Here is a 15,705-nt window from a genome sequence, read left to right as displayed (position 1 = left end):
AGAACTTAGTGTGGCCTGCTAGCAGTATTAATCATCTTGAATGAAAAAGTATTTTTCTTGGAAAATATGACAAACATTAGTGGGTATGAATGCATCTCAACAATAACACCAATGGCCTCGAACACCGCAGTAAGGGTAAGAAGTAACTTCTACATTGAGATTCTACATTAGCAGTATGAGGGGAAATAAGAAAGTGGCATTTCACAGAGCATTGTCAGGCTGCCCTCTTTTGTGGGTATGATTCAGAAAATCCCTGGTAGACCCAGCTCCATGGTGGCTTTGTCATGATGCTGTTGGTTCCAGCCAGCAGCTTGATCAAGTGAAACAGGCCAGCGGCTATGCCTACAATTTCCTTCCTGTTCAGTGTCATGCCCAAAATATGGGTCATGTAGAGTGCAGTGGCTGTCTTTGTGTGTGTGTGTGGATGTACTTGCGTGTCTTTATTTGAGCAATTCGTCTGTATAACAATCTGCTCTACCTCTCTTGGGCCTAAGCTTCACTTCACTATTAAGATTGACAGCAAAAGCCCAATAGCTTTTATGCTTTTGTTGAAGGCACAGGTGGACCATTGATTCAGGCACTGGCCCGTAGCTTTGTAATGTCTCTTTTAATGCAGTAACTGCTACAGTATGGTGCTGTGGTCCTTGGGGCAAACTGAGAAGGCCGCTAAACCTCACTTCCCCCATAAGCATCAACTGTTAGCAGTTAATAACCATGAGGAAGAATTTGGAGGAATGTCAGAAATCTGGACAAACCAAGGGCTAATACTGTATATAGCAGGGAAAACACCATTTCGTAAGCAGCTTAAAGCATTTACAGATAGCTAATAAAAGAAAAAAGATTATGGCAACTGGAAATGAGTGGGGGTTGACAGGAAAACAAGCATATGCTATCAGGGCGTGTGATTTATACAGAGAGTGATGGGAGCTGACACTTCTATCCATATTCATATAGGTGCAGGTAGGCAAATGGGAGACATTAATCATCGCAGTTAAGCAGTCTGCAGCACCTAATTACATGTTCACTGTACACTGGTAGGCTGTAATTCTGTATAAATCCAGCTACAGAAAATTTCCAGTGAAGCCAAACAAACATCAGAGGGGTGTGGGGCGATGCAAAGCCCAACATGTGGAGGTACACACAGCTGATTAAATCCTCTTTTTATATGCTAAAATTGCACATCTGCACATACTCCACAGTGCATCATTATGTCATGCAATTACCATATCAGTTTGGTTGCAACGAAATATACGGTTTTACCTCTCTAATCGCTGCATTTCATTACCTTGAATATAGTGCAGAGAGAAGATGAGAGCCCAAAAACCCTGCTTTGATCACAATGTTGAACACAAACATTCCATCTACAACCAGGTTCATAATGGTACCATAAATATATCCATACTGTATATATATATACGAGGCGCCTACTGTACCACGATAAACAGTCCATTTCTAGCCCCTAAGATCAAAGCAATCTTTTGCAGGCAGCATCATCCTTTCTTTATATCAGAAACCCTGCCAGCTCTGTTTCTGACTGGACTGACAGGAGGCAATCCATGCTGATATCAGATCTTAGATGTGAAAAAGTTGGCCTGAATACAGAGTGGCTTAAAGAGCCGTATGGGAGGATGACTTGGTCTGAGGAGGTTCTGAGTTAGTTTCATGTACGTCGGGGGGAAAGCCCAGTTCCTCAGGTTTTATCACAAAGACTGCAATTTTAACTTTCATTGTTGAAAACATTTCATTTGTTTGATTTAGCTTTGGGAAGAGCCAGTAGGAGGATATACAGTTATATACAGTTAAATGCATTTTATTAAGCATAATTTAATGCTAATAGTCAGCTTGAAACTGGGCTGAATATAAAGACCTTGGTTGAGTCACTACTGATTCAAATGTCAGCAATGACTGGAGGGTCTTGCTAAAGAAATATTTGATAGCATGTGTAGTTTAATAATGGTCTTCAGATGGACTAAACACAGCAGAGACACTATTATCAAGGTTAGAACAGTTACTGTATGTGCTTAGCTAACCAAGTTGTATGCTATAATAACTCCTAGTTCACACAAAGTGGCAGTTATTGTCTTCTATTGCCACTATGCAAGACAAAGTAGTTCATTTCCTGGCAACATGTTTTGTTGCATCAATTATATTGTAGAGAATTGGAAAGCTGCTGATGTTAACTTTCCTTCATTTGTTTTACTTTGTGAAAATTTACCACAGTATGTGTCCCGCCTGATTGGTTGTCAGCCGGTTGTCAGTCCTGTACAAAACTTTACCTTACTTTACTGAGTCTTTGAGCTGTGGGAGGAAAGCGTCAGCCTATTTTTAAGGTAATTTTATATTTACAGTAGCAGCGAATTAGTCCGCTAAGGGCTTTCTTGACATGGACTTGAAAGATTACAGTGCTATTAAACTGTTAAACTACACTCCTATAGTCTTGATATGATCAATATTTGACAGTTCCCATGCAATGTAGCTTAACGTAGGCATTCACAGTGAAGTTGTAGTGCTCTTGTTGACCTTTGAACTGACATGTATGCTAATGTGTGCACAGGAAACTGAAATTCACTGCGACATTTAAAACTTCTGGCTTTCCAAGTGTTAACCGAAAGAATATTTTCTGAACTAAAAAAAGAAACTTAAGCTAGATAATGTGTGTGGGCTGAACAGTTCATTTTGTCGTGACATACTGACAGCAGATGTAGCGGTAAAAGAAAGTGTAGGACCACTTTTTTTAATATGTGATTTGTGTGATTTTAGCAGATAAACCAATTAAATCAAAAAGAGAGGGATACTATATTCAGCACTAATATGAATTCCAGTTGTCTAGAATGTATTTGAGTGCTCAAGATTAGTTAAGGCTGCATGGGAAAAGCCTAGGGTGGTAGTTGGAGCTCAGTGTGGTGGAAACAGGAGCATAAATCTGTCATCAAGCTGCAGCTCATTGTGCCCTTGTCATTACTGTGGCACAAGCCTGGAAACATCATTTCTGCTGGGGACTCTGGAGATGTCAAGCCTCACTCCCGCAAGATTAAAGATTGCATTACAAATTAGTACGCATGAGCAATGGCACAGAGCTGTGATTTACTGTGACTTAGCAGGGATTAATCTAAATCATTAAACCCGGGGGGGGGGGGGGGGGGGGGGGTTGCATTACAGCTAAATATGCTGTGTTTTAAGAGGAAGTATATTATATCATTAGCATTAGCATTGGCTCATGGCTGAGCTAATTATCCTTTACTACAAACAAAAGATCAAAGATAACACTGAGGAGTGAAGAAGTAGTTCAAAGATAAGGTTGGAATTGAAAGCCTGTAAACACCACAGTATCTACAGGGAATGAGGCGTGTGCTACTTTGTAAAGGGCATTAAAAGTGCCAGCTTCCTTTGTTCTTCTGTTATTTCAGCTATATATATATAAAATGATGCGTAAAAATAAAACTATGAGGTTACTAAACCCATGGTATATACATTATATTACATTTAAATATACACCTATTTTTTCAATTCTGTTAAGTGATACCATATGACAGAGTTGTAAAGTGCAAGTCAACAAATCCCATGGAAAGGTCAAGCAACCAATTAACTGATCCTACTAGTAGAGTAATACAATCACATTAATGAGCCACACTATTACACTGGCTTACATGTTGCTTCATTAAGCCGCGTCCACGTATAAAGTGATTCGCTTGTCGCCCATGGCTTTGCAGTTGACAGTTGGTCGCTACTGGACATTTTATGCTCCGGTTGCCTAGGTTACCTTCGTGGACACTTTCCTCCCAAATGTGTCAAAGTGAAACAAGCAGAACATAAAAATATTCCCTGTGTGTACACAGAGCCAGCTCTTCTAGCCGCCAGTGCTCTCAACTTGCTGTGGCTCCATCTGGGTTCACCCGATGCTTCAAACCAGCTATCGTGGTGAATGATGTGGTAGGAACCAAAGTTGTGGAAGGTGTCCATGCAGTAAACATTTGGGGAACTCCAACTCCTTGCATCATATGTCAAGTCAACCACTGGTCGGCACCTCAATCATGTTGCTTAAAAGTTGAGATTAGCTCAACCTGACACAAGTCCATTTGGTCTTCTTCACCTATGATCACTACAGCTTGCTGAATTTCATTGAAATCCATGGTCTCCTGTCACTGCATAGCTGATAGTCACTTCCTCTCTGTGTGCGCCCCGTTATAGGTGCCACAGATAAACCGTCCCGGCTATTAAGAGTAACATTGCCAGAAGAAACTACCGCATTCAGCTGTATTTTTGATATTTTGATTAAAAATCTATAACAAATTCCTGTGTTTGAAATTTTCATGGGCTTTATTGACATCAAAAATATTGAATAGCACATGCCTTATCCTTTAACCGAAGCAGATAACACTGCCTTTTTTAACTGGTAGATTGTATATAAAGGTCTTGCTTGTCAATGCCATGACTGTATAATGACGGATATTGCTCTGCAGTTGGAGGTCTTTTTCAGGAAGGGACTGCCTGAAAGATTCAAGAGTAATTTCAGATTCATCAATCTACTATTTAATCTACATAGAATATGCATGTATACCCTGCAGGTTTCTCCTATGAACTGAACAGTTTCTAGTAATATGACTTGCAAAGGGTTGTACGTACTGAATGCAAAATCATTTCACCTCAGTTCCACTAAACTCTGGTTGGTTGATGACACCACCAAGTAAAGCAGTGTTCGTTGTCACCAAGTTAGTTCTGCATCCATCATGTTTTTTGTTTTTTTTATATTTGTTAGTTTGTTTTGTTTCCATTTTTTTTTTTAACTAAGTTTAGGTTGTGATTTATGCCTCCACTTTTTGCTGAATATCCAGACATGGTTCACAATGTGAACGCCAGATTAAGTGAGAAGCCATCTGTTGAAGGAAGGTCTGTATCTTTGTTTCCACACCTCGAGGTGTCAGAGTGTAGGAGTGGCAGTGGTCATGCCATTGAAGATGAATGTGCAAGGTTAAATTGCAGTGTGCTCCAAATCCCATTTCCCAATGAGCCTATTGATCAAAAGGGGACAGCAGTAGCCACAGGCCATCATATACAGTAGTATAAAGACAAGAGCTACACAGGCCATTAAAGACAAAAAATGACATGCCACAGTATTATCATAAAGCATGTCATGGTTGGATGTATTTTGATAAAGGGCCTGTCACAGGTACAAATAAATTCATATGGTTTGGTAGGTCTGATAGAACGCTGTGTTCATTGTCCAAAAGCCCGGCATTCAGTTTTTACTTGAGAGCCGTTCTATGGGAGCAATATCTCAGGCTCAAGCTGACATCAAGGACATTTCAGCAACTGGGGAAATTAGAGCAATGTGTTAAAACAGGCAAAGAGAGCAATTTTGTTCCAATTCCCATTATGCTAATGGCGCTAAAAGTTAGTATGTTTACGTATGGATGTGTAATGGCCCCAATATACCCCAGTGTGTCATTGTAGGCAACCAAGGAACGAGCATACTGTGAAATGATGTGCTTTTCTGATCACCAGCTTCTTAATGAAAAAGCAATTAACAGAATATGTTTGCGCTCCGTGGGAAGAATCCCGGCTCATCTAATTGGGTGCAATTTTGATCTGTTACTTTCAAATTGGAGGCTGAACGAGGTTGAGATTATGCAGAATAAGATGTGATTGTTATTAAGTAAAAACCAATCAACTAGTCTCATTGATTGTTTGTGATAACAGCTGCAAATATATGGCACATTTATCTATCCCTATATTTCTCTTAAGCAACAGAGGCTTTATGGTGTGAGAAGAAGAAGCAGTGAATTTTGCTGATATAAAGAACTGTTGGTCTCTTGCAGACCTTGCCTCCCATACCCTCCCAGTCCATTTATGTCCTTACACATTTAGAGAGCATGTAATAGATGCAGAATGACAGTTCTATGTTCTTCTCTTTTTCTGTGTCTGCTTAAATATTCCTTGGTACTCACTACACTGGAAATGGACACCATTGTGCCTGTATTCTTATTTTCTGCCGAACTTTACACATTGTTATTGTGGTTTTGTAATTTTCATAGTTTCAACAGGAATCATATCAATATCGGACAATTGTATATACTCCTTATGGTTTAGATACAGTGCCAATATTCAAGGCCAGTGTAAGAAGGAGTGTGCCCCTAATATTTTGAGCTGGAAAGTGGTGAGGAGGTCATAACAAAAGCTCCGAATTAAACAATGAACTAGGTTATTGGCTCATTCCTTCCTTAAAATCATAACTTTACTAAGCTTAGAGGACATCAGTTGTCAAAAGTCAATAAAAAACATATGATGACTGTTCTTCGGTATAAAAGTCCATATTTGTTGATCCATTTATCCACCCCAAACATCTCCCGAGGCAGATGTTGCTGTATAACAATGTTGCCTGATTCCTCCTTTGCTTCAGCCATCAGAAGAGGACTATGTTATTTCAACATATGTCAAACATGACATTTTGCGTGCCACTTGGGTATTTTCAACATAATATAATATCACCTATTTGTCATAAAGACATAACACCTTATATAAAGAATGAATGGACGATCTCTATAGATAGCTGCCAACTGTCAAAGTAACATTTTTCTCTGGGAAGAATTGCAGAACAATGCAACTGTCTACACTGGTCCATGCATCTACTGTATGTCTGTCAAGAATTAATGACGACATGTTGTTTTCCTGAACCGCTGGTCATGTGTAGACACGGTAATACGGTTACTTTGATCAAAATGAATGGCTGACTGAAATTTTTTGTTTAAGGGCGGGTGGAGTAGAACAGCAATCAAATGCTGACTACCTCTTCAGATTAGTTGCACACACAGTGGGTACCCTTGGTTGATCTGCTGACAGCACAGTCCCGACAGGTTTGTCATAACAGTGTTTCCCTCTTGTAGCATTAGACTGAATTTATGTGAGGGCAAGATGATGAATAACGGCCATACATGCTTGATCTAGAATAAAAGTGTTGAATGAATTACTTTTCATGGACAGATTCATGGATTAGAATCATGTTTTCCATGATTATATACAATTTACCTTAGAGAGACTCAAGAAAACACAAACAAGAAAGAAAAGCAGTGAAGGTGCACATTAGCACTTTCTAACATTGACAAATTTCATAAATCACATCGGTTACAATCTTATAACCATCTGTTATCATATAGTTAAATGTGTAAGCGAAATTGCATTTCATCCACGATTCAGCTTTGCCTTCAAAATCAAATAAAGTCACTTGCTAACAAGAGTGTGGCAAGCAAAACTTGCTCTATAATGCAAGGAAAGAAAGAGTTGTTATGTATTCTTGACAGCATTCTGGCACGGATGCTCAAATGAAAGGGATGCAGAGAGAAGGAAAAGGTCAGGCTAATTAAATGTCAGCAAAGAGCGTCTTAATAATTGAATCGTTCAGACAAAGAAATATTTAGTTTTGCAGGATTTTGAGGAGCCACTCGCAGTAACACTTGTAGTTTTACAGACAATAGACATCATTTTAAGAGTGACTGTTGCACAGTATATTAACCTCAAAAGATGTAAAACCATTGCTTAAGGCAAAGTATATATTTTCCAATGAAGATGTCAGTTTTTGAGAGGTGTTCAGTTCTCTTAAATTTCTTTCACTGTCTTTATACAGAGTCAATAGTGTGAATAAAAGTGAGCAAATTTTCAAACAGTATGGATTGCTGCCAAAAACTTAAACATAAAATTGTTCTGACACGCTTGCAAATGGACTCGGGCTGTTTCTTCTTTCACCCTCTCAGTGTTATAGGATCCTATTGTGACACCATGCTCAAAAGGAGTCATATTAGAAATGCATGAGAGCTGATGGAGAGGGCATGTAGGCCCTGAGGGAGAGCATAAAACTCACAGCTCTTCTTATATGTGAGGGTGAGAAGTTCAGTCTTACGGAAAAGAGTTTATTAATACGTTAACTGGAAGAATGGTCTTAAGCAAAAACATTTTTACCTTTGGCCTGCAAGTGCCTGTAACATCAGCGATGTTACAGGCACTTGCAAGTTTCTTCTGAGACAGGGAAACGTATAATGTATATGTGCCGAAATATTTGCCAGCGCTTATTAAATAAGTCATTTTGAAATACCAGAGGTCTTTCTAATAAAGAGTTTAAATATTAAAACAGTTAAGTTTAGACAGACAATGACCTGCTTATATTTTGCAAAGTATATGTGGACCATTGTGTTTGTCCAAAATCAGGAAACATGCCAAAACGTCTCTGTCTTAGTTAATAGCTTTAGCTTCAGAGCACTAATGTAGGTGTGTGTGGTGAACGGTGTCTTGCGTCTCAGTGAGAGTGAGTGCTTTGACTTTTAATTAACCTCTTCATGATTTTCCTACCAGAAATGTCATCCAGTGAACCCTTTTCATCAGTCTGTCTACACATGTTACTGTAATAGAGACTCATTCTTCTTCTGTCAATATTTCCCAAAGATTAAACGGTTTAACCGTCAAAATCGTTTGTCTTTGGATGCTTGCAAGCACCTGTGGGAGAAAATCACACTTTCGGCCTAACGGGGTACTTTATTGTTCTGAGTTGTTTTGTAGAAGGGACTCAACCCATGAGAGACCATTTGTTATTGAAGTAAGACTTATCGAAGTAAGAGTATGACCATCAATCCATCTTCCTGTGTAGCTGTGACAGAGAGAGAGAGAGCGAGAGAGAGAGGATAAAAGAGGTAACAATATATCGTAACATCGCTATCACTACAGAGTGGAAGTGGAGTCAGGGGACCAGTAAGAGTTGAGTTTATAACATGAGAAAAACGGACAAGATGAAAATCAATGAAGGTGCTCTGGGTTCTTGTATTATGTGTAGTTACACTAGAGGAGAGGCTCCAGTGTTGAAGTCTGATATGTGACCATGACATCTGTTACTGTATATACTAACATGGTATATCTTCTGGTAGAGAAGCCCTTCCAGTATTTCAGTCAGGTTGCTTCTGACTTGAGAGGCAGTGTAACTCATATTGACAACTAGTTGTGTCTTCAGCCTTTATTGAACAAATGTAAGCATCTAACATGAGTTCATGATGGTAATAGATAAGTTAAGTCAGCAGTGACCAATGCAAACAACAGTCACTAAATAGCTATAGGAAAATGATGATGTGCACAAAAAAATATATGAAAATTTCTGCTTAGTCACTCATCTGGGAAAATGGTGGACAATAAGAATATCAGTTAAAATGCACGCCTTGTTTAATTTTAATTTGTTATTCTTTTTCCCCAAACTATAGTTTGAGATATAACAGACCTTATTGATTGGTTCCGGTTAATTATCAGATAAAATGTGGAGGCACTAATGATGTATGTTTTGTCCTATAGGAATTTAGTTTTTATACATAGGAGTAAAGCCACTTAAATTAGAAGACATATTGATTCAACTTTCAGCCTTTCAATGCATAGAGGCACAGTGTTTACTCTTTACGGTATAATTATTGCCAATGCAAAACTAGTGTGATGTATACAGATGGCCGCATTCATTCTAATTCAAACTCATCCAGTTCAGTTCGTCTTGAATGCAGCTCAGGAATTGGCAACTCACTCGTTTCCATCTGCAGGTCTGGAATCATAAGCAAAACTTGGGCGAACAGAAACGAGACAAGTATGTGTCTGTAAAATGTCTGTATGGTAATACAGTACAATACATGCGATACTTCATAAATATAAATCTGTAAATGTCCCAGAGAGTTATCCCTCACTATTACATAATTTGAATTCACTAATTGTAGCTGACACTTTTACTATTCAAAGATATTTCAGGATCAACTCAGCTTCACTCTTGTAGTTCCAGGAATATCCTCTGCAAAGTCCTCCATCCTGTAGCCCGTTTGCCGTTTATGTGCTTCTAAAAACACCTAAGAGGCCCTAATACTGGCAGAGCAGTTACTGACTCAAAACACACAAAGCAAAGTTGTGTCTTGGAAGGGATTGAACCTGCCATCTGCTCTACAATCCTTTAGATCATGTAAATATTTAACTGTTGACAGTGACCAATATGCTGCACTACAGCAGGTGCCAGAGAGAAATCAAATCCATTATGAACCAGGGTTTCTCAGTTTAAAGAGCATTGTCTTTATTTGCTTTTTCCTAAAGACCATCCTCTGTCTTGTCTCCTGTCTTCGCTTTCACTCTGTCCTGGTGGTTATTCCTGTCAGTGGCTGCCTGAGCCTCGCTGGAGCTTGTATCAACTCTTTCCTCTCCCCAGTGTGACATTCATAGCATTACAATTGAGCCATCAATCTGTCAAGCCTTACCCCTGCTAAGCCGCAAGCAGTGGAAAGCACAACGGAGGGACAAGTTTACCTCTGCTTCTGTGTTGCTTCTCTGTAGTTGGGGCCTAACAACCGCAATAATTCTCAGACATGATGCGAAATGGATAAGCTTTTAGTTGCCAGCTGAGGCAAACCATTCAGTCATCATTTTTCACCCTCATTTCCCATCCACCGCTGGGTATTTTTTGCTGATGACTGACTTGCTGATAGCTGTTCTGTTGGATTCTCATTATTTTTCTTCCACCACCCCCACTGCCACCCCTCACACATACACACACCAGTCATCTACTGCTTAAAAATCTTCTCTCTTTGTGTTTGTTGCCCCTGTGTCTGCACCCCTCCTTGGGTAACATCAGACTGAGCTCCTGCAAGGAGGAGATAAAGCCCCCCAACAGGGCAGGACCACAGCTCTCACCTTCCGACTTCCTGGACAAGCTCATGGGGAGAACGTCAGGATATGACGCCCGCATCAGGCCCAACTTCAAAGGTACAGTGTATGTTAAGGCAGACCATCACAGTAGCCCTCAAGAAAATCCAGCAGAGAGCACAAGCACGAGAAAACTCAACAAACTCCATGGTATCTATGATGTGAAAGCTAAACAGCTAGCTACTCTCATGTGAATGTGCTGTATGTTGTCTCAAAACTATAGTAGGATCTGAGATTTCGAGCTTTCCGGTACATGCACCTCCCTGTACAGTGCCTTTAGTAGTTACAGACAACCTTGTCTTCATTTCAGGAAATTTTACCATGGAGTGTAAGCTTGTAGAAACTAAGTTTACTCTTAAAATGTTTAAGTAAGTGTGATTTGAAGAAAACATAATTGCTCATAGACAGTGTTTTCAGGTACAGGAACAGGTTGTTCAACACAACTCACAGAGACTTGGTTGAGTTGGATTGTGCTGTTAAGGGCCAACAACTGGAGGATAATAACTTTCTTTTTTTGAATTACTCTGGGTAATGTTTTGAATTTGAGGCAAATGTGGCAATTATGTACTAAAGGTTGTACAATACCTTAATTTCCCCCAAGAGTGGCACATCACAGCTGCTTCAACTGCTGTAGGCAATCCTAAACAACTCATGTCTCTCTCCTGCACAGTCCCTGGAAGGGGTATCTTGCATTTTCAAATCTCATGATTAAAATAAATGTTAAATATTCTGTGCTTCACATCACTATTGATTATTTAAATGTTAAACTTATGCCACACATTGTTGCCTAACCATAACCAAGTGCTTTGAATGCCTAAATGTAACATTAAAACATTATCCGTGATTTATTTGCTGCAGAGAGAGAGCTAAACAATGATGCCAAAATGTGGTAAAGCACATGGTTAAAATCTTAATGTTATAGATTTTTTACCTGTAATGGTGAAAAGGGCGTGAGAAGAGCACATACTTGTGAGCTTTTGAAGAGCAATCTATTCCAAATCAGAAACTGACATAGCATGACTTTGGTTCACTGTACGAAGATTAGAATTAATGAAGAAACTACTACAAACTTAATCTCAAGACCTATCTGAGGGAAAGGTGTCTACATTCATTCCGTCATTTCTCCCTACAGGTCCACCTGTGAATGTCACCTGTAATATTTTCATCAACAGCTTTGGGTCGATCACGGAAACCACCATGGTAAGTTGACCTTAAGGACTTACACACAAGTTATAAATCCAATTGTGTTTTCTCAAACAGCACAAAACTTATTACATTTGGTTCTGTAAGTCATTTGTTTCTGGACATGGTTATGGATTATGGCTTGTCACTTTCTATCTCTCAATGATTTAAACAAAACTCTTCTAACACCTCTTTTTTTTTCTTTTTTACCATCTTCTTTGCTAATCCCTCTTGGCTCTGAAGCCATTCCCTAATTTCTGTTTCCTGGAGCATAACAGAGCAACCTTCAGAGACCAATGGGTCACTGACATGCTGATAATGAACTGTCCACTCTGCAATTAAAATGAAAAATTGAGAAAATGAATGAAAAGGGGAGAGAAGGGGGAGAGAGAGGAGAAACGTCTGCCCTTAAGTCTGCCTTTACAGTGTTGGGGCTGCTGGGTCAGCACAATACAGCAGTGAAGTGTTTAAAGGTATCTGAGGGAGCTCCAGAGGGCCAATCAGAGTAGCCCAGAGAGAGACAACGCTAATGTCATTGTATGTGCTGGTGAAGCACGCCTTTTTATTATGACGAATTATGATATCAAGCAAGAAGAACAACTACAATTTCCAAAGATAAACTGTGCATTAGACACATAGATTGGAATTGTAATTTAAAAACTCCTGTGTGTGTTTGCTTCAGCCAGGGTTGTGTTCAGTGTGTGTCCTTGGTCTAGACTGCACTGCCAGCACTTTGTCGTTTAACTGACAGCACACCATCTTATCCAATCCGTTGTTTTCAGTAAAATGTGATGAGTATGGTGGAACAAGGGAATTTCAACTGCAAGTGATGCCTTGTTATCCAGACCTACTGATGTTATAAAAACCTACAGAAACGTTAGCGCTCACCCTATATAAAATGCACACATTTTCATTTAGCTCAAATTAATTGTGTGTCAAAGATTCAGACCAATAACTCTTTCATCACTCTTGCATTCAGCACAATGACTTCAGTTCATTTCAGAATTACAGTGACTACTATTGGACCATTCCCAGAAAATTTCAAACCACTACAACCAGTATAATCCACTTCTAAGCTCTTCATCTATAGTACAACCTCAGTGTATGACATGTGTTCCATTAACTACCCTGAGTTCTTCCCCAGGACTACAGGCTCAATGTGTTTCTACGGCAAAAATGGAATGACCCCCGTCTGGCATACAGTGAATACCCAGACGACTCCCTTGATCTGGATCCATCCATGCTGGACTCTATCTGGAAACCTGATTTATTCTTCGCAAACGAGAAAGGAGCCAATTTCCACGAGGTCACCACCGATAACAAGCTCCTGCGGATTTTCCAAGATGGCAGCGTTCTTTACAGCATCAGGTAACTGAAGAAAATATTTACAAAACTCAACAGCACAGCCGCCGTGTACTGAGTTATGAGCAGTTGGAGAATGACATGAAGGACTTGATCAAACTGCAGCTCATGTCAATGATTTGTTCAACTGTTTCTGCACTTTCTATATATCAGCAAGAAGTGAAAAGTCTACACTCGTTTTGCGGAGGTCTATGTCAGTACTATTTTGCCAAGTAAAGGGAAGAAAGTGGCTGAAAACCATGATTGCTACACAGTCTTGTCTAAGCAGGCAAACAAATCTCACTCACACATGGCCTCTTGACCACAACAGCACCAGATTGCTGAATTGCCAGTGACACACAGACCTTGCTGCAACTTTTCTAACCACTTAAGTGCATTGCAGGTCACCAAGATATTAATAGAGTGCAAGCATGAAAAAAAATATATACAGAAATATCAAGAGGCAAGTGTGCAACGGTCTTTGAAGTCAGCTTGTTTAATGACACTCGGCACCAGATGGGAAATTTGCAGATGGCTTATTAAAGAACAACATTGGAGGAGAGGATGTCTTTTTAGTCCCTGCTTGGGTGTCACTTGAGTTCCTATTTTGCACCTTTAAACTGATTCATCTTGGAAATGTAAACAAATTGATGAATGGACTGAAAGAGGCACAGCAATTTACTCAAACAGTCAAGCTTTTGCACATTTCAAGGATGAAATCACTCGTTCTGGGTCAAACTAGTAATTTAATGAGTTTTAGGCATCGGCCTGTTGTAATACGGTTTCAAACACGTCAAATAAGTGATAATATTTATGGTAATCAGATGTGTTCTTTTTTGTGTGTATGTGCTGTATCTAATGTGGCAACGTCTTAGGGAAGAGGGAGAGCTAAATATTAAGAGACACGTCCTCGTTCACTGATTTGCTGCACCCTGTAGATTTGTGTACTAACTATGTTTTGTACGTATGGATCAAACATCTTTGTGCGCTGTAAGTAAGCACAGTTTCGATGACGTTAAGAGAGTCAATCAGTGGACTATTTGTAGTTTGTTCTTCTCCTGGTGGAAGAGATATTGTTTCTCATAACACAGTAGCAAATGGGTGCCTGTGAGTATATTGCTGGCGGCTCTTGTCTCGCCTTTGGGCAGTGCATTACAGCAGGTAATTACACAGCTTTCCTCCACACAGACTCCCAAATAGCTCTCTCTCTTTCTCTCTCTCTCGCTCACTCTCTCTCTTCTCTAAGAATTCTTGAAGGCTTAATGCATCAACAGCACAACAAATAAAATTAAGAATGTGTGCATCAATTACTTTGCTATTAGGTTACTGTGGTGGAAGTGATCAAATGCCAGAGTAGCTCAAGATGTTTTCCAATCTACTGTTTTGTAAGAAAATCAAAAATTCATTTACCCTGTTTCATTAGATTGAACACCTTCATACGGCCTCCTCTTTTTTAAACTGTGAAATAAAACAACCTTTCTCTTTTGATCTATTGACCAATCGTTTCTCCTTATGTTTGGTGTCTTTTCCTTAAACCCTTATGTACCGTCTGACATCCCCTATTCCTCCTGTTCTCTCTTCCAATCTGTTTTTCTATCTCAGGCTGACTCTTATCTTGTCCTGCCCTATGGACTTGAAGAATTTCCCAATGGACATTCAGACCTGTACCATGCAGCTTGAAAGCTGTGAGTTTCCATCTCTTCCTCTTCCTTTTGTCTCTTCTTTTATCTCCCTTTGGTTCCCTGTTTTCCACCTTTTGCCTGACTTGCATAGTGTCCAACGTTGCTATATTCCAAAAGTTACAGATTCTGTCAAACCTACAGTTTCATTTCATTTTGTGATTATCTAATTGCATCACATTTGTTTGTGGTTGCTCATTACTGACAGTGTAGCTAGTAGTATGCAATCCATGTTTTGTATTGCTGAAGCATAACATCTCAGGCAGCCATGAAAGACCGTATATATCTCTATTTTTTACCCTCTCTGAAGCCAAACCTTCTCCACCGTGCTTTCTGTCTACCACTAATGTGCATGCTCCATGAATCCAAAACTGCAGAAGTGACAGGTAAATCTGACTGAGAGGAAAACAGAGCTGGAGAGGATGTCCCCTTCCCAAAAAGATCAGTCTGCACTGGCTGGGCATACATGTTTAAAAACAAGAGCCAAACCTGGCTGTTCTGCTGGTGAAGGAGAAGGACATGAATATTCAAGAAATGTCACTGGACATATTAGTATACGCCCCCAAGTCCAGGATGAGTCACATCTTGACTCGCTTTCCAGAGCATTATAAAATCTAAAATATCATTAAGGATACTTTAAAACCCTTCTCTTTTTTTTTTGACTTTGTCATTGTTGGGCCAAATTCTTGCATGTTGCATAGAGTGCAAGACATAAAGAGGAATATATATTAAATACCATACATAACAATAAACCAGCTTGACTTCCAGAGCTACATCATTTTGCGGGGTTATGTATTATTTGAAA

General features: G+C 39.6%; 1 protein-coding gene across 1 annotated transcript in view; it reads left to right on the top strand.

Moving 5' to 3' along the window:
- Positions 1–15,705, top strand: part of glra4a (glycine receptor, alpha 4a) — a 59,129-nt gene that overhangs the window by 15,884 nt on the left and 27,540 nt on the right. The window contains exons 2-5 of the mRNA XM_084549684.1: positions 10,628–10,758; positions 11,831–11,898; positions 13,025–13,248; positions 14,824–14,906. Coding sequence (XP_084405810.1) covers positions 10,628–10,758; positions 11,831–11,898; positions 13,025–13,248; positions 14,824–14,906 — 506 coding nt within the window. The remainder of the gene's footprint in view (positions 1–10,627; positions 10,759–11,830; positions 11,899–13,024; positions 13,249–14,823; positions 14,907–15,705) is intronic.

Source organism: Chelon labrosus, assembly GCF_963514085.1.
Source record: "Chelon labrosus genome assembly, chromosome: 8".
NCBI lineage: Eukaryota > Metazoa > Chordata > Actinopteri > Mugiliformes > Mugilidae > Chelon > Chelon labrosus.
Note: the sequence above shows the minus strand (reverse complement) of the source record. Positions and strands in the feature narration are given on the sequence as shown.